The 25,719-nt window shown below is 39.1% G+C and overlaps 1 protein-coding gene and 1 long non-coding RNA gene across 2 annotated transcripts; both read right to left on the bottom strand.

Annotated features, from left to right (window-relative positions):
- Positions 1 to 566: 566 nt before the first annotated feature.
- LOC121764482 (probable DNA double-strand break repair Rad50 ATPase) lies at positions 567 to 2,346 on the bottom strand. Its single transcript, XM_042160496.1, has 4 exons — positions 1,967 to 2,346; positions 1,165 to 1,275; positions 995 to 1,075; positions 567 to 922 (listed from the first exon to the last, which is right to left on the bottom strand). Exons 1-4 carry the CDS (start codon positions 2,201 to 2,203, stop codon positions 842 to 844), a joined length of 510 nt encoding a protein of 169 aa, XP_042016430.1. The 5' UTR covers positions 2,204 to 2,346; the 3' UTR covers positions 567 to 841.
- Positions 2,347 to 15,847: 13,501 nt separating this feature from the next.
- Positions 15,848 to 16,471, bottom strand: LOC121780372. Its single transcript, XR_006046009.1, has 2 exons — positions 16,407 to 16,471; positions 15,848 to 16,240 (listed from the first exon to the last, which is right to left on the bottom strand). It is a non-coding gene; the product is annotated as an uncharacterized LOC121780372 (long non-coding RNA).
- Between the last annotated feature and the right edge of the window lie 9,248 nt (positions 16,472 to 25,719).

Here is a 25,719-nt window from a genome sequence, read left to right as displayed (position 1 = left end):
TTTCATAGATAAATAAAATAAAAAAAATTACAAACCGCCGAATCGGCCCGGAACCGCCGGGGACCTTGGCGAGCCGGTTCAGGTTCAAGGAAATCTTGAACCGTGAACCGCCGGTTCCAAACCAGAACCGGCAGTTTTCGAACCGTGTGCATGCCTAGATGCAGCTATCATTATTGCAGAAGTGAATCCAAAGAATTAACTACTGCCGAAAACTTAGCCGATTTGGAAGGTTGATTAGCACCACTTTCCTCTCAATTTAATTAATGGATCATCATTTTGTTCCAGAAATGTCGGCAAGTATTTCTATTTAGATAATCCCTCCATTACATGTTAAAGAAATGCCTCTGTTAACAAGGAATGGAGGGAGGACATTGGAATGCACAAGATATATTATAAAGAAGACATTTTCAAGCACCTGCTAATAAAATCAGATGGAGTGAAATCCAATTCAATTGGAAAATTAGGTCACCTAAACACAAGGAAAAAATAAAGTCAAGATTCATGTGAACAGAGAAACATAGGATTCCAAGATTAATGAAATGTATTGTTTCTGGGGAATCCAAGGCTTGCAGTGAAACTACTTACATACAACTCTGAACAGAAACAAAAGAGAGAGAAGAAGAATACATAGTTTTTCAGACATGTTTTAGTTACAAACCTGTTTAAGGAATTAAACTTTCCTAAAATTAGAACACCTTCCATCAACATGCACAATTAAAAAAACCTTTAGAATACAACCACACCCAACAAACACCAAAACACATTAAACAGGACAGACATTTTATCTAAAACATATATATCACACAAGATCCAAATCAGAGATGAGAGGGGTCAAACTGCATTAGGCGATGTGTATTGTTTCTATGTTCTTGCTCAGCTCCTCCAGCTTCTTCAGCCTCATACGCTCGCTTTCACTCACCAGCTGCGCAGAGAAAGCATTCCATATTTATGTGTGATTAAAGGATTACAAGATTAGATTAAGGATTCCCCTCACCTCCATCAATCTAGTGATTAGCTGCACTTTCTCTTTGTTCTTATCATTGAATGCTTCTAGAGCTTCTTTGTACTCCCTCTCCTGCGATAACACAGTGAAGCCATACTAATCAATCTACTTTTCACCTAATAAACGGAAGAACTATGTTACTCCATTCACAAATATATCACCTTCTTCTGGCATGTCTGCCCCAATGGCTTTAATTCTTTGTTAATGGAGTCGATTTTCTTACGAACACCTGAGACTTCCTTCTTCATTGGATCTGAGAGGGCATCTAATTCCTGATAATCCATTAGAATGTGGTGTTAGTGATCAATTATGGTGACATAATGGTACTATTTCAAATGGCTGCATAGCTTTTACCTGTGCTACATCAACTTCTACAACAGTTTTCAATCTATATAGTAAAAGTCTACTACTTTTTCTCGAGAAAATATGCAGAGATATGATTAATGATCAATCAATTTTTATGCATATAAAAAATAATTAAAGAAGGCAGTTCTAATTTGTGAAGAATTAATGCAGAGGATCGTATAAAAAAAGTTTTCAAGAATTTTTTCTTGGTGAGTCTACTGATCTAGGATATGCATATACTCTAAACTAATAATCTAAAAACACAAAATTGAAATTAAAGAAGAAGAAGAGACAGAGAGGGCGAAAACCAGCTTAAAAATGAACATAGATCTGAGTTTGAGTTTATTAAAACAAAAAGGGATAAGAAACAAAAACAAAACAAAACAAAACAGCAAAACTGAAAATAACCGACCGTTAAAAACCCCTAATAAAGGGGAATATTAAAGAAGACGAAAATCCGATGGAAAACCTAAATTAGTAGTAAAATTGTAACCAAATTCATGGATCGTAAACACATTAAAAGGGAATTTTGAGGAAAAACAGGAAATTGAAGAAAAGAGTGAAACCCTAGGGCGTGAATTTTAGTCCCAAAGTTTACCTAGAGAGAGAGAGATAGACCTCACGAATGACGGCCAAACGCTTGGTTTCTTCTTCAATTCTGCCGAGCTGAGCTTGAACTTTCTCCTTAACTTCCATCTTCTTTTTCTCAATTTCCTCCTCCTTAGCCCTGAAAGTGGAGAGAGCGGATTTGGACATCTCCTCGTCTTCCTTGGTGAGAGTGCCGTTGAAGCTAATGCTCCCCGAAATCTGGCCCGACTGCATTGATTGCTGGTTCTCAAGAGTCCTCTGCATCATTGCTCTTCTCCTTCAAAAATCCTTCTCCTCTTTCCTTTTTTCTTCTCTCTTTCGCCCTTTTACTTTTGCTTTTGGAGTGATGAGAGAGAGAGGTTTTTCTCTTTGGTTTCGGCCTTTGCTAGCTTATTATGATTATTGAACAATGCGTGGGTGGATTTTTATCTCTATTTTTAATTCATTCAAATTCATTTTTTCTATAATCATAAGAGGCTCTGTAATTTTTCTAGTGAGATTAAATTATTGTTTTTTTTATTACGGATTTCACGTTTGACTTTGGTGATGGATCCAGATATCCATATTAAAATTCGGATTAATTAATAATTATTCATTTCATATACACGGATTCGTCTAAAACTGTAGGTTGATATAAAATTGCACGGCTCAGTTTGATTGGTATGTTAGTCCTTGATAGTTCTACTTATTCATGCTTTCATATGTTTGATTGTCATGTTACCACTATCTCTAAGCTCAAAAAAAGTGAAAAGTCCGTAGGTGGACTATCCATAAAATGGAGATTAGACTATACCACTAAAATGATGTGATAGTCAACTATTTCTTCCAGATAGTCAATATTGCCCACTTTCTCTTTCTCTCTAAGGGTATCCGCAACGCGTCTCGTTGCGGTCCCTATCTCGTCTCGGAGAGATGAGACGGCAGCGAGACAGCGTTGCGGGCTCCGTCTCATCCCCAACCCGTTCCGTAACTCGTCTCGGAGAGACACTCGGCGAGTTGTCTCGCCACGCGCGTTGGCGACGTGGCGAGCTGCAGTTTGTCCGTGACACCCACTCGCCGGCCCGCGAGTGGGCGTCGTTTATTTCTGTTGAAAATATATTTTTTTTTTTAATTCAGAAAAAATTTGAAAAATAAAAAAATCCCAAAATTATACTAGTCATTTATAGCCGTTTTTTACAATTTTTTTATTTTTTTTTTAAATTTTTTTTCAGTCCCCAATCACTTCTATAAATATCAAATCATTCCCACAAATTAATCCACAAAAAAAAACTCTCTATTCTCTCTCAAACACTCTACATTCTTCATCTCAAAACATTATTCTTCTCCCAAATTTAATCTATTCATGGATCCATTTGAGCAAATGCGTCGAATAATAGAAGAATCGCTAGAAGAAGATCGACGTAGGGAGGCGGAGGAAGTCGGGCCGCCCCAAAGGCGATCCCGGACTTACATCCATCGTAACTGGGAGGAAGTCGCCGCAAGGTTGGTACGTGACTACTTCTGTGAGAACCTGGTATGGGGAGAGACCTACTTCCGTCTTCATTTCCGCATGCGAAAATGGCTATTTATGCACATCGCAAATACGTTGGCAGCCCGGGAAGAGTTCTTGCAAGAAGGGTTCGACGCCGTTGGCCGTCCCAGTCACACGACGCTGCAGAAATGTACTGCAGCAATCCGTCAGCTTGCTACTGGACAAACGGCGGATGTGTTCGACGAATATCTGCACATTGGGGAAAGCACGGGGAGAATGTGTCTGATAAACTTCTGCAAAGGCGTCCGGGCAGCCTTCACCGACGAATTTCTCCTGAGGCCAAGCACGGCAAAATTGTCAGTTTCTGCTCCGACTTCACGACGAAGTACACGGATTCCCCGGGATGCTTGGCAGCGTCGATTGCATGGATTGGCAATGGAAGAATTGCCCTGTGGCGTGGAGGGGGTCATACACGAGCGGCCACAAAAGCACCCAACCCACCGTTATACTCGACGCCGTTGCCGACTACCGGCTATGGATTTGGCATGCGTATTTCGGGGTCCCCGGATCAAACAACGACGCCAACGTGCTCAACCAATCCGACCTCTTCACCGAAGTTTTGAATGGTAAAGCGCCGGCCATCAACTTCATCGCTAACAACCGGCAGTATAAAATGGGGTACTATCTTGCCGGCGACATCTACCCGAAGTGGCCAACCTTCGGGAAGACGTTCAACAGGCCGGTGAACGAAAAACATGCTCTTTTTGCGCAGAAGCAAGAGGTTGCTCGCAAGGATGTGGAGAGAGAGTTCGGGGTTCTCCAAGCTCGATTCAACATTATCAAAGCCCCCGCTCGTACGTGGTTTATGGAGAATATGGTCGACATCATGTATACGTGCATAATCTTGCACAACATGATTGTCGCCGACGAAGGACCTGAGGCGGGCAATTGGTTCAACCCTGAAACCCCGGGAAGCTCTACCGCAAGTAGTCCGCCTCGCAGTGGAGTGCATCCGTCTATGCAAGATCGGTTGTCTATTCGGGCAAGGAAACGTGATCCTACCGCCCACGCCCAACTCCAAGATGATCTAATGGAGCACATTTGGGCAAACTTTGGCAACTAGTAGAGTGCGCGGAAGAAATTAAATTATGTATTTTTAATATTTTTTAGGATTTTAATTATGGGTTTTTTTTTATTTTTTGAATTTTAAGTTGTAATTTTATTTTATTTAATGAAGTGTGTTTTTATTAATTGAATTTGTTGGAAATAAAAATAAAAAATGAAATTGAATGAATAGTTAAGGGATGAGATGGTTAAGAGACGGTTAAGAGATGAAGGGTTGCAGATGTTGTCTTTTAGTTAAGAGATGGAGTGAAAAGTACAGTTGAGCCCATGAATATTTAAGAGATGAGACGGTTAAGAGACGGTGTTGCGGATGGCCTGACTACTCATCTCTCTTCACCCTCACTTTCTCTATCTTCTGCAACAATTCTCTTCCTCCTCCTCCCGCCTTCCACATCCACGTTCTCCCCCTACCTTTCCTCGACGACGTTTCTTCTCAACTACCAAAACATTATAACAACTTTCAAAAAAAAATTCTGCACCCCTTACACCCCTTTTGAATTCCCCGTCGCCCCCGTCTCTCTCTTCTACAATTTCCTCCTCCGCAGCCCCTTCCCCAATCACAATCTCGAAGACGCGCACCTCTTCTTCGTCCCCTTCTCCCCACATCTCACGCTCTCTATGGCTCGTGTCGTTGGAGACCTCGCACCGACTTTCCCTATTGAACCGAAACCTAGGCGCCGATCATTTCTTCGTCTTGCCTGCCTGCCAGAATTGACTACTCATCCGACCGGAATATTCTCGAGCTCAAGAAGAATTCCGTCCAAATTTCTGTTTTTCCCATCGTCTCCAGCTAATATTTCATCTCACACAAGAACATCCATTTCCGCGTCGCTGCCTCCTTCCGGCGGATCACCGCTCGACCTCTTCCACGAAGGCTTCGATTTTAGGCTACTTGCGATGGGACGGGAAGATGGAGCTGAATTTGGTCATCGAGTTGAAATTGGATTCTGATTTTGTAATAGAGGAGATGACGGAGGAGATTGATTATAATTAAACTTGTGTGCCTTAATGAAAAAAATTATCACAATTTTGCTGTAATGATAATGGCAATAGTAATATTTAGTAATCAATCATAAGTTATCAAATTTATTTAATAAACCAATAATATAGTTAATTTAATTAAAATTTATATGGAGTATTTAAGATCTATAAAACAAATTAAATACATAAGGCTATTTTTGTCCTTATTATTTTTATCTATAAAAACTATCTTGTTAATCAAACAACATCATAAAAATACTATCACTATCTGACACTATCTCACTTTCCGCCCGAAAATACTATCTTAAGATAACTATCTTGTTATTTCCTAACATGGCAATCAAACGAGAGCCCTACCAGTACTATATATTTCATCAATTAATTTCAATTTCCTCATAACGAATATCGTGCTACTTTCTCTTGGAAATAGGCCAGTTTTTATTGAGAAATTTTTACCCTCTTCTTGGCAAATAAAAGAGTCGCTAGAAATTTTATCTTCTGGTTTATGAGTCTCATTTTATGATCTTCAAACTTTTCAATATTCCTTTTACTGTTTTACAAATTAAAAGCATAACAGTGAAATTACCCAACAACCGTAATTTTTTCAAATGAATTGACGCTTCTGTCAAATTCTTGAAAATACGGCCCAAATTTAAATCTCAACTGGCTGAACCTACAAAATATACCAAAGAAATTTATTAAATAGTGAGGTGGATGTTAGGATTAGGATTCCATTTATGCAATGCCCAAAGATTTTTTTTTTGGGATTCCATTTATGCAGTGCCCAAAGAAATTTATTAATATGGTACATGGGTATCATATTAGAGGTCCTTTTTTTATATTGTGATATTTTTGTACTTTTTAAAATTTTGTCTCAATTGATATTTTTGTCCATTGACTATATTTACTAGCATGCGTCATTTAAATGATACCTGAAATAGTATTAAATAGTAATTCGTTGGGTACATTTTTTTATTTTGATTTTTGTCGATTTCTCTTTTTGTCTATGTCTTTTTTATTTTTCTTGGCTTTTGAAAATATAATTAAATTTGATGAGAGAGTAATTTAGATGATTAGTGCATAGCTAGTTAAACAATGCAAAAGCCCATGTAATAAGAATAAAATTTGGTGAGAGAGTAATTTAGTTAATTGGGTAATAGGAGTAATAAAATAAAGGTGCATTAGTTAATCAATGCAAAAGCCCATGACTAATTCAATCATTTGAAGCCCATCTTCTGTTTTGGTTTTAAACCGCCGCTTTGTTTTAGTTTTAAACCGCCGATTCCTTGAATAATTCTTTTTTAATATTCTAACTAATCTATTTGAAATATTTGTCTTCCTTAAAAAAATAGATTAGTTTTATTATTTTAAGCTATCCTCTAAAATTAGATCAATCTAAATATATTACAGTAATTTATTTTTATAATTACACATTGCTAATAATATGGATCTCACAATTTATTAACATTAATTCCACTATCTTTTACTTATTTCTTTCTTACATTTTCATCTCTCATTTTATAAATTACAAATTAAAAAGTAATATATACAAGTTTGTCTATATTTTTTAAGAACGGAAGTGTAATTACAAACCACTCCCATATCTATTTGTGAAGAAACGTAAAGTTATGTAAGAGAAAAGAGATAAAAAGAAGAAAATCTTCTCTATTTTTTTGTGGTCGTATAAAAAAACATCTTATTTAGGGACGTCATCTGCTATAATTGCATCAAAGAGTAAGAGTGTCCACGATGGGGGAGCCGCGGCCCGCGGCTCGGTGCGCGGCCCGGTGCGCGGCCCCCCATTGCAGAGAGCCGAGAGCCGGGGCGCAGCCGGGAGCCGAGGGTAAGCCGCGGCCGCGGCCTTCACGCGGCTGAGCCGTGGGAGCCGCGGCCCTCCACTGCAGCGGGCCGCGTTTCGCGGCTAGGCCGCGGGATTTTTTTTTTTTTTTAAGTTTCGAAAATTACTTTAGAGCATCCGCAGCGGTAGCGGTTGGCGCCACCGCCGTCCGTGCCAGCGGCAAGGCGAAGGACCGCCACCGCTGGCACGGCGCTGCTCGATGTATCGAGCACGTCCGTGCCAGCGGACGCACACGTGGCGGTCTCCCATTCGCCAACGGCATAGCCGTTGGTTTCAAACATTTTTTTATTTTTATTTTTAAAAAATCGGATTTTTATTAAAAAAATCGATAAAAAATAAAAAAAAAATTTTCACTTCCCCAAAAAATTATATCCGTTTATAACCGTTTTTCCCCACTTTTTAATTTTTTTTTATTTTTTTTACCCCAAAAATACACACTTTCATCTATAAATACCCCCAATTTCACTCCAAAAAATTCACACTTTCACTACACAATTCTCATCATCAATCTCTCATATCCATTTTCATCTTCCTCTCACACCCTACAACACCACTATGTCCGGTAACGACGACAACCCAAGCGGCTCTCACGGTTGGAACCCCGAATGGTTCGGTTCGCAACCGTTTCATAGTCCGGAAACGGAATATTCGGCCCCTCCTCTCACCCAAGATTCGGGCGTTCCGAGTGGCTACCGGCCATACCCAATCGACGATCAAGGTGCCTCCGATGGGCGCTACGGGTGGACACCGGAGCCTAGGCCTCGCGCCCCTTCCCAAATGCCGAATCCTCCATCTCGCGCCGGTGTCCGCACACCGTACTCACCGGCGGAGATGGAAAGATTGTTCAAGGCGTACTTGGAAATCTCCGAAGATGCGGTGGTTGGAACGAACCAATCCGGCGATCACTTTTGGTGGCGCGTCTCTAGCCGGTACAATGCACACCGGCCACCGGGAACGATCGAGCGCAACGAGAGTATGGTGCGCAACTGCATCGGCCGAGCCAACGAAGAAATTGGCAAGTTCAACGGCTATTTCATCCAGGAGTCCCGGAATGCCGGGAGCGGCCGAAGCGAGGTCGACATCATCACCGCCTCGCTGAGCACCTACCAATCCATGAACGGTAAGTCGTTCAAATATCTTAACGTTTGGCAGGAGACGCGGACGCACCCGAAGTATAAGGGAGGCATAACATCCTCCTCTAGCGGCTCCTCCAAACGCTCACGGTCGGCATCCCTATCCGACGCCGGCGAAGAAGTGGCTAGCCAACTCGCCGAAGCTAACTTGGGTAGCCCCGATGCCCAACCAAGCGGTTCCCGACGCCGACCGCAAGGTAGGAAGAACGCGGCGGCCGAACGACGTCGCGCCGCGACTTCATCTGCCCCTGCTCCCGAACCCGCACCCTATGTTCCACCTCCACCCCCGAACAACTCGTTGTGGGCCCTTTTGGCCCAACTCAATATGGCCGATAGGTCAACTATGACCCCCACGCAACTTCAAACGCACGAGTCCATGATATTGGGTCTCCAAAAACAATTGGGGTTGGTGCCGCCGGATGCGTAGTCTTCCTCGGGTTATATTAGCCAATAATTATGTAATTTTTAATTTTTAGGAGTTTAATTATGTAATTTTTAATTTTTAGTATTTTAATTATGTAATTTTTAATTTTTAGGATTTTAATTATGTCTTTTTATTTTATTTGTAATTTGTTATTTTTATTGTGGTTTTTTTAATGAATTTTAGTATTATGAAAATGTTTTTGTGTAATTGAATTTTATATTAATTGTGCTCGTCCTTGCGGAAGAGCACAGTTGTGGGTGTTGTGCTCTTGCCAGAGAGCAGGCATGAATAGTACCGCCCGGGCCCACAACCGTGCCGCTGGCAAGAGCATGGTTGTGGATGCTCTTATAAATATACACTCCCATTTCCATTTTTTCAACTCCATTTTACTTCCATTTTGCTCCAATCTTTCCTTCCAATTTCTACAACCTTGGAACTATGGATTCCGACGATGAACAATTCCAACAAGCGGTAGATCTGGAGTTCCAAAATCTTGTTGCAGCGGTGCAACGTGAAGCCGACGAGGCGGAAGATGCGGCGGAGGCCGCGGCTGAGGCGGCAGTCCCTCGGCCATTCTATCATCGGCGATTTTTCGACCGTGATCATACCGGGGCTGACCGTCGGTTGATGGGGGACTACTTCAACGAGAACGCCCGTTATCCGGCAGAAATTTTCCGTCGGAGATTCAGAATGTCGCAACGTCTCTTCGTCCATATAGCGACGTGTTTGGCGCAGCAGTTCAGGTGCTTCAACTTGCGATATGATACCTCCGGCCGACCCGGCTTGTCGACATACCAGAAGTGTACCATGGCAATTAGACAGCTTGCATATGTCGGGCCCGCTGACATGTTCGACGAATACCTACAGATGGGCGAAACAACTGCCCTACAGACGTTGAGGCAGTTTTGTAGGGGCATTAAGGATATCTTCAAAGGGGAGTATCTACGGAAGCCATCGGCTGATGATTGCCAACGTCTGATGGATATGCACGGGACTGTACATCATTTTCCAGGGATGTTGGGGAGCATCGATTGCATGCACTGGGAGTGGAGGAACTGCCCGGTGGCTTGGAAGGGGCAATTCACTTCTGGTTTCAAAGGCCGACATCCGACGATGATTCTTGAAGCAATTGCTGATTACCGCTTGCGAATCTGGCACGCGTATTTTGGGGTCGCTGGATCGAACAAAGACATCAACGTTTTACGATCGTCCCACCTGTTCAATGACGAGAGCCGGGGTGAGGGTCCTCAAGTTAGATTCATGGCCAACGGCACTCAGTACAACAGGGGGTACTATTTGGCCGATGGGATATACCCTCGCTGGCCCGTGTTTGTGAAGACGATCCGACAACCCGTTGGACCGAAGCACACCTACTTCGCGAAAAAACAAGAGGGTGCTAGGAAGGATGTGGAGCGAGCTTTTGGTGTACTCCAAGCGCGATGGGCAATTATACGGTGTCCGGCTCGACAATGGCACGAAAATGATGTCGCAGACATCATGACTGCATGTATCATATTGCACAATATGATAATAGATGACGAAGAATTTGCTGCAGAGCGGTGGACACCGGAAGATGGTGCTAGTTCGAGCTCGGGTACTGCCTTGGAGCCCCTGCAGATGGGTGTACCACGTAGTAATGAATACTTGATCCAGCTGTACACCGACATGCGGAGCCAAATATCGCATTCATCACTGCAGGCTGATATGATTGAAGAGGTCTGGAACCGTAGAAGTAGCGTCGTAGAGTGATTTGGGTTTCCCCCAGTGTTTTTAAACTAGATCACTTTCGTTGTATAATTTTCCTATTTTAATATAATACAACGAAATTATTGTTACATTTTTTTTAGGTTGTGAATTTTTTTTGTTTACAATCCAAATTATTTTATTTTAATTAAATTTATAAATATCATAAATTTAAAGACTAATAAAATTTATTAGACATAAATTAAAAAATATTATTACAAAAGCAAACAAATTAATTTTATTTTTTGGAGAGGGCCACATTTCGTGGCCCTATTGTTTTTATACATTTCGTGGCCTTTACCATTGTGAAGGCTACAAGGGAGCCACGAATGATGGTCGGGCCACATTTGGTGGCCTTCAAGGGCCACCATTGTGGACACTCTAAGACTAGGACATCTGAGCGCCAAATTTCACTCTTTTGCATCTATTTCACTACCACGTGCTAAACGTTCAAAACAATGATATTAATATACACGTGAATTTCGTTAACGATATAAAACATGTGATTAAAAGGTTCCGATCACGATCCATGGGAAAATTCACTAATTAATAGTAGAAAACATATAGTAGACTCTATTATCTTACTCTCTACGTACAAGAAATTCATTTATGAAATAAATTAGGAGATTTTAAATTTTGAAGTTTATTTTAAAATAAAATACTAGGTCAAATTTCAAGTTACAAAAGTGTGATATAAGATATTCGAGTTCTAAATTTTACTAGTTAGCATTATTTTATGACCATGTGTTAAACTTTCAAATCAATGATATTAATGTTCACGTGAAATTCGTTAATAATGTAAAACATGTGATTGAAAGGTTTTGATCACTATCTACGTAAAATTCACTAATTAACAAAAAAACACGTAAGAAATTGAATTATATCTTACTAACTACATGAAATTCATTGGTGAAATAAAATAGGAGATTAAAATTTTATTTTGTGATACAAGATATTTTTATGACCACGTGCTAACGTTTACTCACATTAAATGTATTCATAAAATAAAATATATTTCATGACCAACGAATGATAAATGTTAGTATTATTTTTTTCATATATTATGACCACGTGTTAAATGTTCAAAATGAGATTATTATTACGTGAAAATTCACTAATTAGATAAATATGAGAGTATATTATTTTTCTATTCATGTGAAATTCATTAGTGAAGTATAAATTAAATTTTAGATATTATACACGCTAAATCCATTTACGAATATCTACACGAGATTCATTAATTAATAAAATTGAACATGAGATTAAATTATCGCACTTATAGATTCTTCGTGTATTTTTTTTTATCTTAATAAACTTGGGTGAGTTGTGGATATTGGCGGACGAGCATAAAAATATCATAATAGGGGCTGAATGATATACTTACTTCGTCAGCAAATAATGGTCTCATTAACTATTTTACTTCAATAAGTGATCTACACATTCCATTAACTCGTCTCAATCACGATTTATTATTAAATTATAACTCATATTCAACTAACGTTCTTTATTCATCGCTAATATAATTCTTAAAACTCAGACTAAGTCAAAGTAAGATAACTAATCACAGATAAAGAATATATTTTTTAAGTACTATGAACATCCACAGTGGGGCGGACGATAGCGCGCCCGACGCTTAGTCCGCGGACGAAGCACGGACGATAGGGCATCGTCCGCGCCATCGTCCGCCCACTGTGGACGACGCGGACGATGCAACGCGTTTTAGATTTTTTTTTTAATTCGAAAAATTTGTTATATATATACCCCAGCTTCACCATTCATTTATAACTTTTTGATTAACTTTTAAACTCTCAAATTACGCTATAAAATGGATTCTGGTGGGTCCTCAAGTCCTAGTAGCCCGATGATTGGAGATGGCGCACGATGGCTGGGTACACAGCCAGGCGAATATCGGTTGTTCGACGCCAGCACGCAGTACGATCCGGAGTTCAGTACGGATTCGTACGGTCTCTCCGACATGAAGCCGTCTCCAACTCACCCTGCCGCCACTTCCCGTTGCGTCGCCGCCCCTTCCCCCACCAGAAAGAAGCGGACCAAACACCCGGCGCACAAGTTGCCACCTCCGACAACTTGTGAAGAGTACGCCCCTGGCCGTACGAACTACCAGCCGGATGAAACCCTCGTCTTGGCGTGGTGTTGGGTAGATATATCGGAGGACCCGATATTCACGAACAACCAAAGGCAGCTTGCGTACTGGGAGCGCATCGTCGAGCGCTACAATGAGGCGAAACCGCCGAGCGCGTACAAGCGCCAACGGGAGTAGCTCCGCAAGCACTGGGATCAGGTGAAGAAGCAAGTCAACCTGTTCGCGGCGGAGTACGAGAAGTGCTCGAGGGATCAGGGAAGCGGCGAGAGCTTGAGCGACGTGCGCGATAGAGCGTTGTTCTCGTACCAGTCCATGTACGGCGACTTCAAGCATTTCAACATCTGGGCGCTCTTGAGGGACAAGTAGAAGTTCCAAGGCGGGATTCTGCACACATGTGCGGCGAAGAGGACGAAGACCACCGACACTGGTGGTTACACGACCAGCGAAAGCGGAACTCGTCCGGTGGACCTCAACCAAACGTGCACGGAGGAAGAGACTTCCGGCACACCGATGTCCTCCCGGCGGCGTCCCATAAGCGTCAAGGCTGCGAAGAACAAGGGGAAGGCAAATGCGATATCCTCCTCGGCCGCCGCCCCCCCATCGTCGATCCCGACCCCGACCCCTACCCCGACCCCGACGACACTTGCCTACGCGGATTTGGCAACGGCCTCGATGGCACGGACGTTGTTGGATACGCACAACGCCCTTATGAAGTGTACGGATCCGGCCAGAGCCGAATTCCTCCAGAGGTTGATCGATGAGTTGAGCCGGAAGTTGGGGATTTTGTTGGATAGTCAATTTTTTTTATTTCTAACCCGTGTAACTTTTTTTTTATAATCAATGAATTTTTTGCCGTTCTTAGTTAATCGTTATGTTTTTTTCTAAGTTTGCATTTATATATTTGAAAACATTTAAATTAATTAACAAAACAATAGTAAAATGCTTAGGGCGCGCTTTAGGGCGCCCCACTGCAGGTAGAAGGGGAGGAGGATAAAATGCTGACGTGGCGGTGCATAGGACGGGCTTTAGGGCGCCCCTTAAAGCGCCCCATTGTGGATGCTCTAATAGCTCAAAATATTGTTATATATAGTGGTAAAAAAAGGTTAAAATATTACTTGAGACAACTACAAATTATTCAATGTGAGCACGTCAAATTCTAATTCCAGGATAAAAACTCTAAGCCAACATCTTAAACTTAAACAAACTATATGTAGAATCCTATATGAATTAAACTACACGGTCAATGCATGACATGTTTTTTCATATTTTCATTCTAATTTTTATAATAAAGTGTATATTAAAAGTCAGATTTTTAAAATAAATATTTGTATAATAGAATTGTAAAGAAATAAAGGAAAAGAAAAGAAAATTTAAAAAGCAAAATTTGGAATTTACAATATTAAAGCCACAAAACCTTTTTTCCACATAGGTAATTAAAGAATATATAAAGTACTTAATTTATACTCACTACTCCAATAATCAAACTGACGCTACTTTCAAGGAATACAATTATTGCTACTAGAATTAACTTCCTATATAAATGTATAATTAATATAAATATTTTAGGTTGGGATAGGTCATCTTCTTCCCCAAGCCTGCTGTGAAAGCCATATATTTCCTAATTTGCATCTGTAAATTTTGAATTCTCAGATTCAATTCAGTGATTTCAGGTTTTCAGCCCCTTGTTAACATTAATCTAACACGATTTAGCCTTCAATAGCATAGATTTAGGAAGGGCTAGAGACCGTTTCTTTGAAAATTTCAAAAGATTTTAGCATAGGATGAAAGGAAATTTTTTTTGGGGAAGGGTTTAAGCCCCTCCTTGGCTCTTACTGTGTCATATTGTGACTTATGTCTTGCGAAAATATTTTAATTGCACAACATGCCAAATAATCAACTTATTTGACGATTTAAATGGTAGTATCAATTAAATAAATCTTCGAAAACAGAAAGTCAGAAGTAAAGCGTGAATTCAATAGCCAAATAATTGTTAATTCATGCATTTTTTTTTTCTTTCCCCCCTGTTTGCTTCACATTTTCATTAAACTTTTTGAAATTGAGGTCGTAAAGCTCGTGAATATCTGGCACCTAATGATTAAGGATTTCGTGTTGCTAAACTGTCTTTGGGCACAACTATAGTGTGAAACAAACTACTCAATAAAAGAAAATATTACTTCATCCGTTCATAAAAAATGATCTTATTTGTGGATGGTATGACTTTTAATGAAAAATTAGTTAAGTAAGAGAGAATGAAAAAATAGGTAAGGTAAGAGAGATTTAGAGAAAAATTAGCTAAATACTATTACTTCTATAAGATAGTGAAAAAAAAGTAAGTAAAGTATGAGAGAGAAATTTTTCATATTTTGAAATTAGACTATTTTAATTTAATGGACATTTTGAGATGACAAAATGGAACTATATTTTATGGATGGATGGAGTATTTATTTTTAAATACTAGAAATTAACCATTTTATTAATGAATTATAATCTTTCAAATTAAAACTCTGACCCGTCAAAATTTTGAAACTCAATGTTGATTAATTTAACTTACTATCATCAACATTATTTCGTTCTCTATAAAACTTAATTCTCTCTCTCACTGTAGCTAGATTTCTCAACACCTTAGCACGTTCTCCGCCACACCTTTCCTAGCGCCGCCACACAGCCCCGCCGTGTTGCACCCTTCTGTCGCCTCTTGCGTGTCGCCGCGCCTATATGTAGCACTCCGATATGATAATACATACGCAAAAAGGGGGAAAAATCAAATTTATTTTTTAACAAGAATCAAGTTACAGTTGCTTGTCTATTTCTCTAACAACTAGATTCCTTTATCAATACTTTTAATCTTATTCCATGTAATAAGTAGATTAATAAATTGGCATTATAATTAATCAGTTTATACCAAATCAAGTATATTAAACCATTTTATTCAATAATACCATACCAGTTTGCATGAATAATTTGCAAATAAATAAATTACTAATTATTAAGTGTATTTTTTCAAGCATGTGGGAGTTGATAGCCAACAACAATAGGAAAGATCGAGTCCATTTGAGAGACAATAATTAATAGTGATAAAACTAAATATTCATTTCCAAATCATAATCCGATTGACAAACCACAACAACATAAGAAAACAACTTAGAACTGAGACCCTTTTATCTAATTGAGACATACGGAAACTAAATGTTGATGATGAGCAAAACAAAACATGTTGGTGTGGCCTCCAATTCCATCTCACTTGTTGGATTTGTTGTTGGCCTTTGAGGAGCTGGTGGTGGACCTATTGAGATCATGAGGGATGGGGATTCCAGCTGCAGCAGCGATGGCGAGGAGGTGGTTGAGCTCGTTGAGAAGAGCCTTATTCTCTTGGCTTATAAACTCAGCCAACATCTTCAACTTCTCATTTTCCTGCATGATTAGGAAGTTCTCCATCTCCAATTCCGAGTTCAAGTCTTTCATTTTCTGTTCAAAGTGAGTGCACAAGTAATGTTAATTAATGAAAGAGAGAAACATTCTTGAAAAGTTTTGATAAGAATTAAAAAAGAGAGCAAAGTAGCTTTTATTAAAGATGGAAAGAGTAAATCCTAACACCTAAACCCTCTTGTTATAGCTTTTCTAAAAAGATCACCTTTTAGAATTAAGGAGGGGAAGAAGTGTTATTGGACTTGAAGAGCCTTTTCCTCTTGAAAGGAACTTTTGTGTAAGTGTGAGAAATGAGTCACATCGGCTCCATATATATAATGTGAAAAAGTTGGAAGAAAGGGAAAATCTTCTCTATTCACGTAGAAAGAGAGGGAGAGATAGAAAGGATACACCCAAAATAGAGAATGAGAGAGAGTGCCACGATAAGAATGCGAAGATGGGAAGTGAGTGTTTGCGTGGGTAGAGAAAGAGAGAGAATTTGAATGTTGTTGTTAACATTTTTCCATTATTAATATTATGATGATTAAAGATAAACAACATATAATCCTTAAATGGAAAATGACATAAATATAAAAAGTTGAGACAAAATAAAAATGAACTAATTACATCCTAATAAATTACTTATCTTGTGTTTGAAAATATCAAAGAAAGTTGTTATGATTTGAACTTATATTAATTAATTAATTTTAATTGAGTAATTGAAACAATACTCAATTTATGTAACAATGATTAAATTTTTATTAATACAATAACTATAATTTAATAAATAATTTAAAAATTACTATATATTAAGATTTTATTAATAAACTATGAATTAGAAAGATAAAATTAATAATTATTATAATATTATTATAACGCATAGTTAAATAATTAGATTAAAATTCGTTTAATAACTTATTAGTTTGTAAACTAATAATAATAATAATAATAATAATAATAATAATAATAATAATAATAATAATAATAATAATAATAACTGCTGTGAAAAATAAATAAAATTATATTAAATTTCCAAATATATAAGTGTCCTAAATTGGAAAAAAAGAATATCTAGAAAAAGCTGGGGAATCAAAATCCTGGAAAACTCTAGTATTATTTTTCTTGTTTTCAAGATTTTATTTACTTTTCCAGTTTCATTAAAATTCAAACAATCATCAGAATTTAAAAATTTACTCACAAATAGAAACATGCAAACAAACATGGCCTAAGAGTTTGCAATTAGGTGAAAGTATGGTACATACATATAATACATTTAAATTGGGTGAAAGTATGATACATATAATACATTTATATATGACCAAAGATTTCTCATTAAAAGCAGAAAACACACAGTGAATCCTCAATATAACTAATTGGTGCAAGGTGGCAATGCTTACCCGAAAAATTGATAGACGGTTTGGTAAAGCCATTAGATGATAATATTCAGTCTTTTTAATTGCATATTTTTCACTGTCAACTACCACTGGCTATTTCCAAATTCAAAATTCTAGTGTCTTGCTTTATTTAGAAATAACGATGATTAATGATTGCTTTGCATTTATTTTGAGATTGTAAAATTATGATGACTTGAACGTCCCAATTATTATTGAAAGGGGAGTGTGTTATAAATTAAGTTGTATTTTGTCGTTGTGCCTATTCTTAGTTGAAAGAAACGTGTGTTACTAATTAAGTTGTTTTTTGTCGTCATGCCTATTCTTATTTAAAAGGGAAGTGTGTTACTAATTAAGTTGTGTTTTGTCGTTGTACCTACTCTTAGTTAAAATGGAATTGTATTATTAATTAATTTGTATTTGTCGTCGTACCTATTCTTAGTTAAGATGGAAGTATGTTACTAATTAAGTTGTCTTTTGTTGTCGTACCTGCCCTATAATTGAATGCAAATAGCACGGTATTGCATGGTTACTTACCATATGCAAAAATAGTAAATGTGTAGACAAGCCCGCACGGGCTTAACTCAGTTGGTTCCTGGGTGGTAGATTGTCCCTAAGCAGACAGGATCGAATGCTGGCAGCCGCAGTGTGGGAGTTTCACCACTGTGGTGGCTCCTTGTGTGCTGGTTACCAGTGTAAGTTCCTCCCACCTAATGGGCCGCTGAGGTACCGTGTTTGAACCCCTCCATAGCGATGTCGGGCCGGGTTATGGGGGCGCCTGGGGTGAGCAAATCACCTTTTGTCCCCAAGTAAATGTGTAGACAATATAGGGATAGGCGGATAGCATATAATTAATTTAAATGATTGTACTTATCACATACGTATATTTTGATTTTATAAGTTTAGTTCTGATAGGTGACGTAACACAATCATGTGCGACGGTTACATAGATCTTATGACTAGAATTGGTGGGATGTTATTAATTCAAAATGGATTATTTTTTAAATATTTCCCTATAAGGATGTAAATATGTAATCAATTGCAAGTTGAATCTTTACTACAAACTAAATCTTGTCCATTAAATATAGGGAAAGGCGCACAAGATGAGCTAATTATTGGTAATTGGCAATGTCGACAAACCACGTGAAAATGTCAACTGGGGGCATATTGGGAAAATACATATTTTACACGTGAATGCCAATAAACCCTATGAAAGTGTTAACCGAGGCATATATACATATGATTGTCAACAAACCCTATGAAAGTATCAATAGCGTGTATGTATATGCCTCGGTTGACATTATCATATGATTTGTTACACACTAATGTCAACAGACCATATGAAAATGTCAACCGCGTGTATATATATGTCTGGATTGACATTATTATAGGGTTTATTGATGTAATATATTGCAGGCGAATGTCAGCAAACCCTTTGCAAATATCCACCGAGTGTATATATGTCGGGGTTGACATTTTCATAGGGTTTGTTTGTCCCACCTCAACCCTTATGACGTATACATCTATAATAAACAAATACAGCTTAAAGTAATTATATATCCAAAATAAGTCCACCCAAATACTGAAATTTCCAAAACCAACGTTTATCAGTACATATTTTAAAATATTTTGGAGTATAATGCGACCCTCTCATAATTGTATATGCTATACATTTTTCTATATGCAAATTGATGAGGATAAAAGATTGTCAAAATGCGTCAGCCGCCGACCCTAATAATACGTAGAGTTTGTGTAACTCACGCCTACCAAAACATCATTGATATCTTATTCTGAAAGTTATTTTTTATTTATATGAGACACCAATCAACATATATAAATTCCACCTTTTTTCACACAAATATTAACATATTCTTTAAGCAATACATGTAACATGAACAGTAAACATCATAAACTAATTAATATAAATATGCATATGCCTCTCTATTCAATTTATTATTCTATGACGAATCAAGCATGGTATCTAGCCGGAATTTTCAATATGCCAATATAATTTGAACTAATTAATATCAATATGCATATGCCTCTCTATTCAATTTATTATTCTATGACGGATCAAGCATGGTATCTAGCCGGAATTTTCAATATGCCAATATAATTTGACCTGAAGGTCCCAATATAATTAACCCGAAGGTCACATTGTGATTGACCAGAAAGTCCCAATGTGTTACATGTCAATCAAATAATTTAATCTTCAATACTGACAACTTATAAAACATCCACAGTTCCATTCTTAAACCATTCATTAACTACATTATTTATGGATTTCACATTACTTTTTACCTTATTTCTTCTCCATTCTTAAACCGTTCATTCACTGCGTTATTTATGGATTTCATATTACTCTTTACCTTATTTCTTAATAAAGTAATAACACTCAAAATCACTATTCATCCACTTAATTATTCATGTGTCTCACTTTTTTTTATTTTTTTATTTGAACCAATTTAATTAAAATTAAACAAGATTATGAAATCCTAAAAATGTCATTTTATTGAAAATCGAAAAATACATAAATGAACTCGTCAAAGTCGAAGATATATTTAGTAGCCTAGTGTGAGTTGTCAGAGTGCAGATATACACTTCTTCAATGTCATAAGACTCGGTCGACCGAAAGCTTCTGGTCATTGTTGGAAGTATTCATCAGGGACCACCAATGTATTTGCAATGCGCCAACATAACTCTCGGCGCATATGGCAACGGTGTCAGAAGGCGTCCTCTCCCTACCGTGATGGCTCAACAATATTATCTTCAATGAATCTTTCGGCGGCTTCCTCCTGATCACGATGGATGTGTTTGAGATATAGCTATAAAACACTAACCGGGCGTAATACAACCCGAGAGAGGATCGAAGAAAGAAAAAACAGAAACGAAAATTACAATTGAAAATCGAAACTGTAAAGATGAACTTAACTGAGTTGAGGAAGGCCTCTTTCCGCAAGACAAGATACGTCCCAGTAGTGTTCTCAGTTTTGGCGCGTCGTCCCTGATAAGGCTAATTTCATGCATCGGTCTAGGGGTTTTATTTCGTGAAATTACTGGGTCTAACGCACGATTTAAGCCAGGTGTGTGAAGATTTTCGCTAGATCCAGGAAAAGAAGAGGACGCTAGCATGGTCCTAGGAAACTGGCGAAAAAGTGGACATTATGAAGGAAATTGCTTGACGGAGGAAGCCTCGGAGTTGAAGGGTAGAATAGGGATTTCTACGAAGACTCTAGAAGGCTATGTCCGCATCTATAAAAGGAAGAAGCATGCAAGCTGGAGGGATCTTCTCGGTGGAGACCTTACTAACAGCCTGTAGCTTAGTCCATTCTCTTCACACTCTTGGGTTCTTTCGGTGGGAAATTCAGGGCACACTAGGGGGTTCACCTCTAGCTTTCATACATTTTCGATCTGGTTGTAACACCGTCCTTCTTTAGGGCGAAGAAACAATTTATTTTCCGCTTTCGTTTCTGCTGAATTCGCCGAGCTTCGCTGTTCGAAGCTCAGACCTCTTTTGTTTCTGGATATTTCTTACTTTTATGCAAGTTTCGTTTTCGTTTACGTCGATCGTGATGGTTCCTGTTGTTTGATTGTGTTTACTTGAATTCTGGAGTTGGATTGTTGGAGTTGGTTGATTTCTGGATTATTGCAGGTTAATGGTTGAATCTGGGAGAATGGAGCGGGTTTGTGAATGAATCGGGGTTTTGTCTGGTTAATGTTGTGGAGTTGTTCGTGATTGTTGGAATTTGGCGGTGATCGGAGCAGATCTGTTAAAATCGGAGTTATGGAGTTGATTTTGTTGATTGTTGAGTTTGGATTGCTTAGATCCGGAGTGGATTAAGCGTCCGACGTGATTCTGAGCAGGAGTGTTTAATTTTATGCCGCGCTTACGTGTTTTCATTTCATTTCGCCTAGTTTACGTAGATCTGGTGTATTTCCGATTCGTAGCAAGTTTCCGGCGTCCAAATTTCTATATTCTGTTCGAATCCAGGAGTATGCTCTGTTTTCTGCATTTACGCGTTTGAGTTGGTTAGGAAATTGCATGGGTTGGTTGTCTGCAGCTTTTACCGTACTTGCTATTTCTGGAAACATGGTCCCCACTGTTAGTTGCTTTCTGTTTAGCTAGATTAGGTAATTGTTTACTTAGTCTAGGGAGTAATTGTATCTTTCGGATTTGATGTCTGATTCTAGTAAGTTTTCTGTGTCCTAGGTCTAGCGTTTACATTTCTTGCCTAGATCTAGTGATAGTTAAAATCTCAACCCCTTTGCGTGGCAGCAGCCGTTTGTTTCCATAGTCTCTTAGCACTACTTTGCGAATCCATCTCTGTGGGATCAACCCCACTTCCCTATACTAATTCATAGTATTCGGGTTGAGGGATTTATTTTTGAAGGGGAGTCGAGTGTGTCCAACGACAAAAACACTGTAGTTCTCTTGAGTTCCTGGACCCAGTGATCCAGTGGATTTAAGGAGCGTTGTGTCTGGACCGAGCTTTGCATTAATTCTCATATGTGCACACTTGCTTACTCCTGAGTCTAGTCATTCGACATTAGAGTCGAGTGAGAGGACCACCACTTCAGTCCCCAAAGATAAAACGGCTACGTCTCGTTCGTTGCAACACTGCAGTTGGAACGAGCTCCGGTGAACTGGAAGAGGAAGAGGGCAGAGATTCGAAAAGACTATGCAGAGAGGAAGTATGCTTGTGATGGATATTCAGTGTGTGAAATGCAGTGGAATGGCTAGCCTATTTATAGGCCAATCCACCATGCAGGGTCAACCAAGCCATGAAGGCTCATCATGGCGCATTCGTAACCGTCGGCGGTTACAAGCTTGTGGCAGGAGTGTGCCTTTCGCGTGTGGAGAGTGTCGATTTTTCACGTGGCAGCTTTGACTGTGCCACGCTTGACGATGTTGCTGACTCAGCGGTGGTCTAAAAAGATTACTACAGGTTCAGACCCGAGCCCAAAGACCACCCAAAGACCAATTGCCAAGAGCCAAGATCCAAGTCCAAGTCCAAGTCCAAGTCCGAGTCCGAGACCGAGACTGAGCCCGGGCACGGGCCCGAGGCACGTGAGCGTGATCGCGATCACGAGCACGGGCTCAGGCGGGCGGGCGGCGGCGCGCACGTGCGCGTGTGGGCTCTTTCACCCATCTTGGTCCACTATAATTATTAAGTAACATAAAGTCACTTAATTTAAGCACATTAAAAGATGTGTCACTTCTCCTATGTGGATAATTAACACTAGTTAATTATTCCCTAAGCTCAAACTCCAAGCTTTAATTAAAAGCTAATTATGCCAAACTTTAATTCACTATTTCTCACTCACCGGAAATCGGATTTGAGAATGTGAATATACTACATTTATCTACGTAAAATGTAGATCAACGCTATATTATTTAATTTCACAAAACTAGATGTCTCATCACTTTTATTATTTGGTCAAAATCCATTGACCGAGCATATTTTATTCCATGATTTCTACAATCCCCCACATGAGTGGAAATAGCAAAATGCATATGTATGCAGACACAAGCGCAACCCTCGAGAGGTATATAAGCATAATGATATGTAGTTGTTGGTTTTGAACCCTCCATAGTTGACACCATCGGATACACAGGCGGCTTAGTAGCGCGATTCTTTGAACTAATCCCCCACGGCGTGCACCGAGACAATGGTGTTAACGCTTAAACACCTCAACCTCATCCATTCTCACGTTTTGTGTCCTTTGCGGCATTGGACACCACTTTGGGTTCATAAGTGTGTTATTTGAAGCGGCCTCACTTCACACTTATATAGGTGATTCCTAATCGAGTATCTTGCCCTACTCGGTCTCCTTGAGAACTCAATCTCCTCGAGATCCTTTAGGAGTCATTAAAAGTCATAGACTTAGCCTCACTACTAGGCAAGCTTTCCGACACTCTATTGCTCTCTAGGGAATAGATATAGTTGAGTGTTTCTCGTGAACTCTCATAGCTTAGTTGTCCCTTTGAACCAAGTTCTTGGGATCTCCAGTCATCATGGTTGGGTTACCACTATGACAATTCTTTAGTTTGTGGATTTCAAACTCATTCCCTCTAGCAACTTATTCATTTGATCACGGTTTAACCCTTGGTTAGCGGATCCGCTAGATTATCTATTGACTTCACATAGTCAATTGTAATCACCCCTGTTGTGATCAAATGTCTCACGGTGTTATGTCGTCGACGAATGTGTCGAGACTTCCTGTTGTACAAGCCATTATTCGCCCTTCTAATAGCGGCTTGGCTATCGCAGTGAATCATCACCGGAGGCACAGGTTTAGACCAACATGGAATGTCCTCGAGGAAATTCTTAAGCCACTCGGCTTCCTCACCAGCTTTGTCTAAAACTATGAACTCGGATTCCATAGTTGATCGGGCTATACAAGTCTGTTTTGTGGATTTCCACGAGACGGCAGCACCCCTAGTAGTAAAGACATATCCACTAGTGGAAAGTGAGTCTTTATTATCGGATATCCAGTTCGCATCACAGTACCTTTCAAGTACCGGGGGGTATCTTGCAAAATGCAGCCCATGATTTTGAGTATGTTTTAAGTATCTCAAAACCCTTACAAGAGCTTTCCAATTTTCTTTGCTTGGATTACTCGTGTATCATGCTAACTTGTTCACGGCGCAAGCAATATCGGGTCTCGTACAATTAGTCAAGTACATAATGCACCCTATAACCTTCGCATAATCTTTTTGTGCGACAGGTTCGCCTTTGTTCTTACTAAGGTGAACATTTAGCTCTATTGGCGTCTTAGCCGGCGTGCTGTCATAAGCATTGAATCTTTTTAGCACTTTTTCCACATAGTGAGATTGTGTTAAGGTGATTCCCTCAGATGTTCTTAGAATCTTCATTCCAAGAATTACATCGGCTAGACCCATGTCCTTCATGTCAAAATTTCTTTTCAACATGGCTTTAGTTTCGTTAATTATTCGGGTACTACTGTCCATGATTAACATGTCATCAACGTAGAGACATACTATAACATATCTGTTATTAGTATTCTTAATATAGACACACTTGTCAAACTCGTTGATTTTAAATTCATTTGATAACATTACATTATCAAATTTTAAGTGTCATTGGAGCGGCGCTTGTTTTAATCTATATAAGGACTTAACCAGTTTGCAGACCTTATTCTTTTGTCCAGGTACTACAAAACATTCAGGTTGTTCCATATAGATCTCATTTTCGAATTCACCATTTAGAAACGCAGTTTTTACGTCCATTTGGTGAATCTCAAGATTGTGCAATGCAGTAATCGCGAGAAGCACTCTTATAGAAGTAATTCTCGTTACAGGTGAGTACGTATCAAAGAAGTCATGTCCTTCCTTTGTTTAAAACCATTAACTACTAATCAGGCTTTATATTTATCAACTGTTCCATCGGCCTTAAATTTCCTTTTAAGGACCCATTTACATCCTAGAGGTTTAGCACCTTCGGGAAGATCAACCAACACCCAAGTGTGGTTTAGCAAAATTGAGTCAATTTCGCTTTGAACAGCTTCTCTCCAATGCAGCCCGTCTGGGCCTGCATAAACTACTTTCAAAGACGCTGGTTCTTCATCCAACATGAAGGCAATGTAGTCGGGACCAAAAGATTTTGGTGTTCTAACCCTATTGCTTCGTCTCGTTAGTGCCTCATTTGGATCAGGCCTAGCATGCTTGCGAGATTCGGGCTCTTTATCTAATGACTTAGAGCTCGTTATTTCATCATCAATTCTTGCTTCAGAATTATGTGCTACATTTTCTTGTTTTTTACAAGGAAATGTATTTTCAAGAAATACAACACTTCTTGATTCAATTGTTGTTCCAACAGTCACAGTCGATATTTCAGACTTATGAACAACAAATCTATATGCACTACTGTTAAGTGCATATCCAATGAAGATGCAATCAACCGTTTTAGGTCCGATTGAAACTTCTTTGGGCGGAGGAACCGGCACCTTTGCCAAACACCCCCACACTTTGAGGTATTTGTAGGATGACTTCCTTCCTTTCCACAACTCATAAGAAGTAATATCTTTTCCTTTGAGAGGGATTTTATTCAAGATATAGTTGGCTGTCAAAACAGCTTCCCCCCACATGTTATGTGGTAATCCTGAAGTCAGAAGCAGTGCATTCAT

Source organism: Salvia splendens, chromosome 2, assembly GCF_004379255.2.
Source record: "Salvia splendens isolate huo1 chromosome 2, SspV2, whole genome shotgun sequence".
Classification (NCBI taxonomy): Eukaryota; Viridiplantae; Streptophyta; class Magnoliopsida; order Lamiales; family Lamiaceae; genus Salvia; species Salvia splendens.
This window is presented reverse-complemented; position numbering and strand designations above follow the sequence as displayed.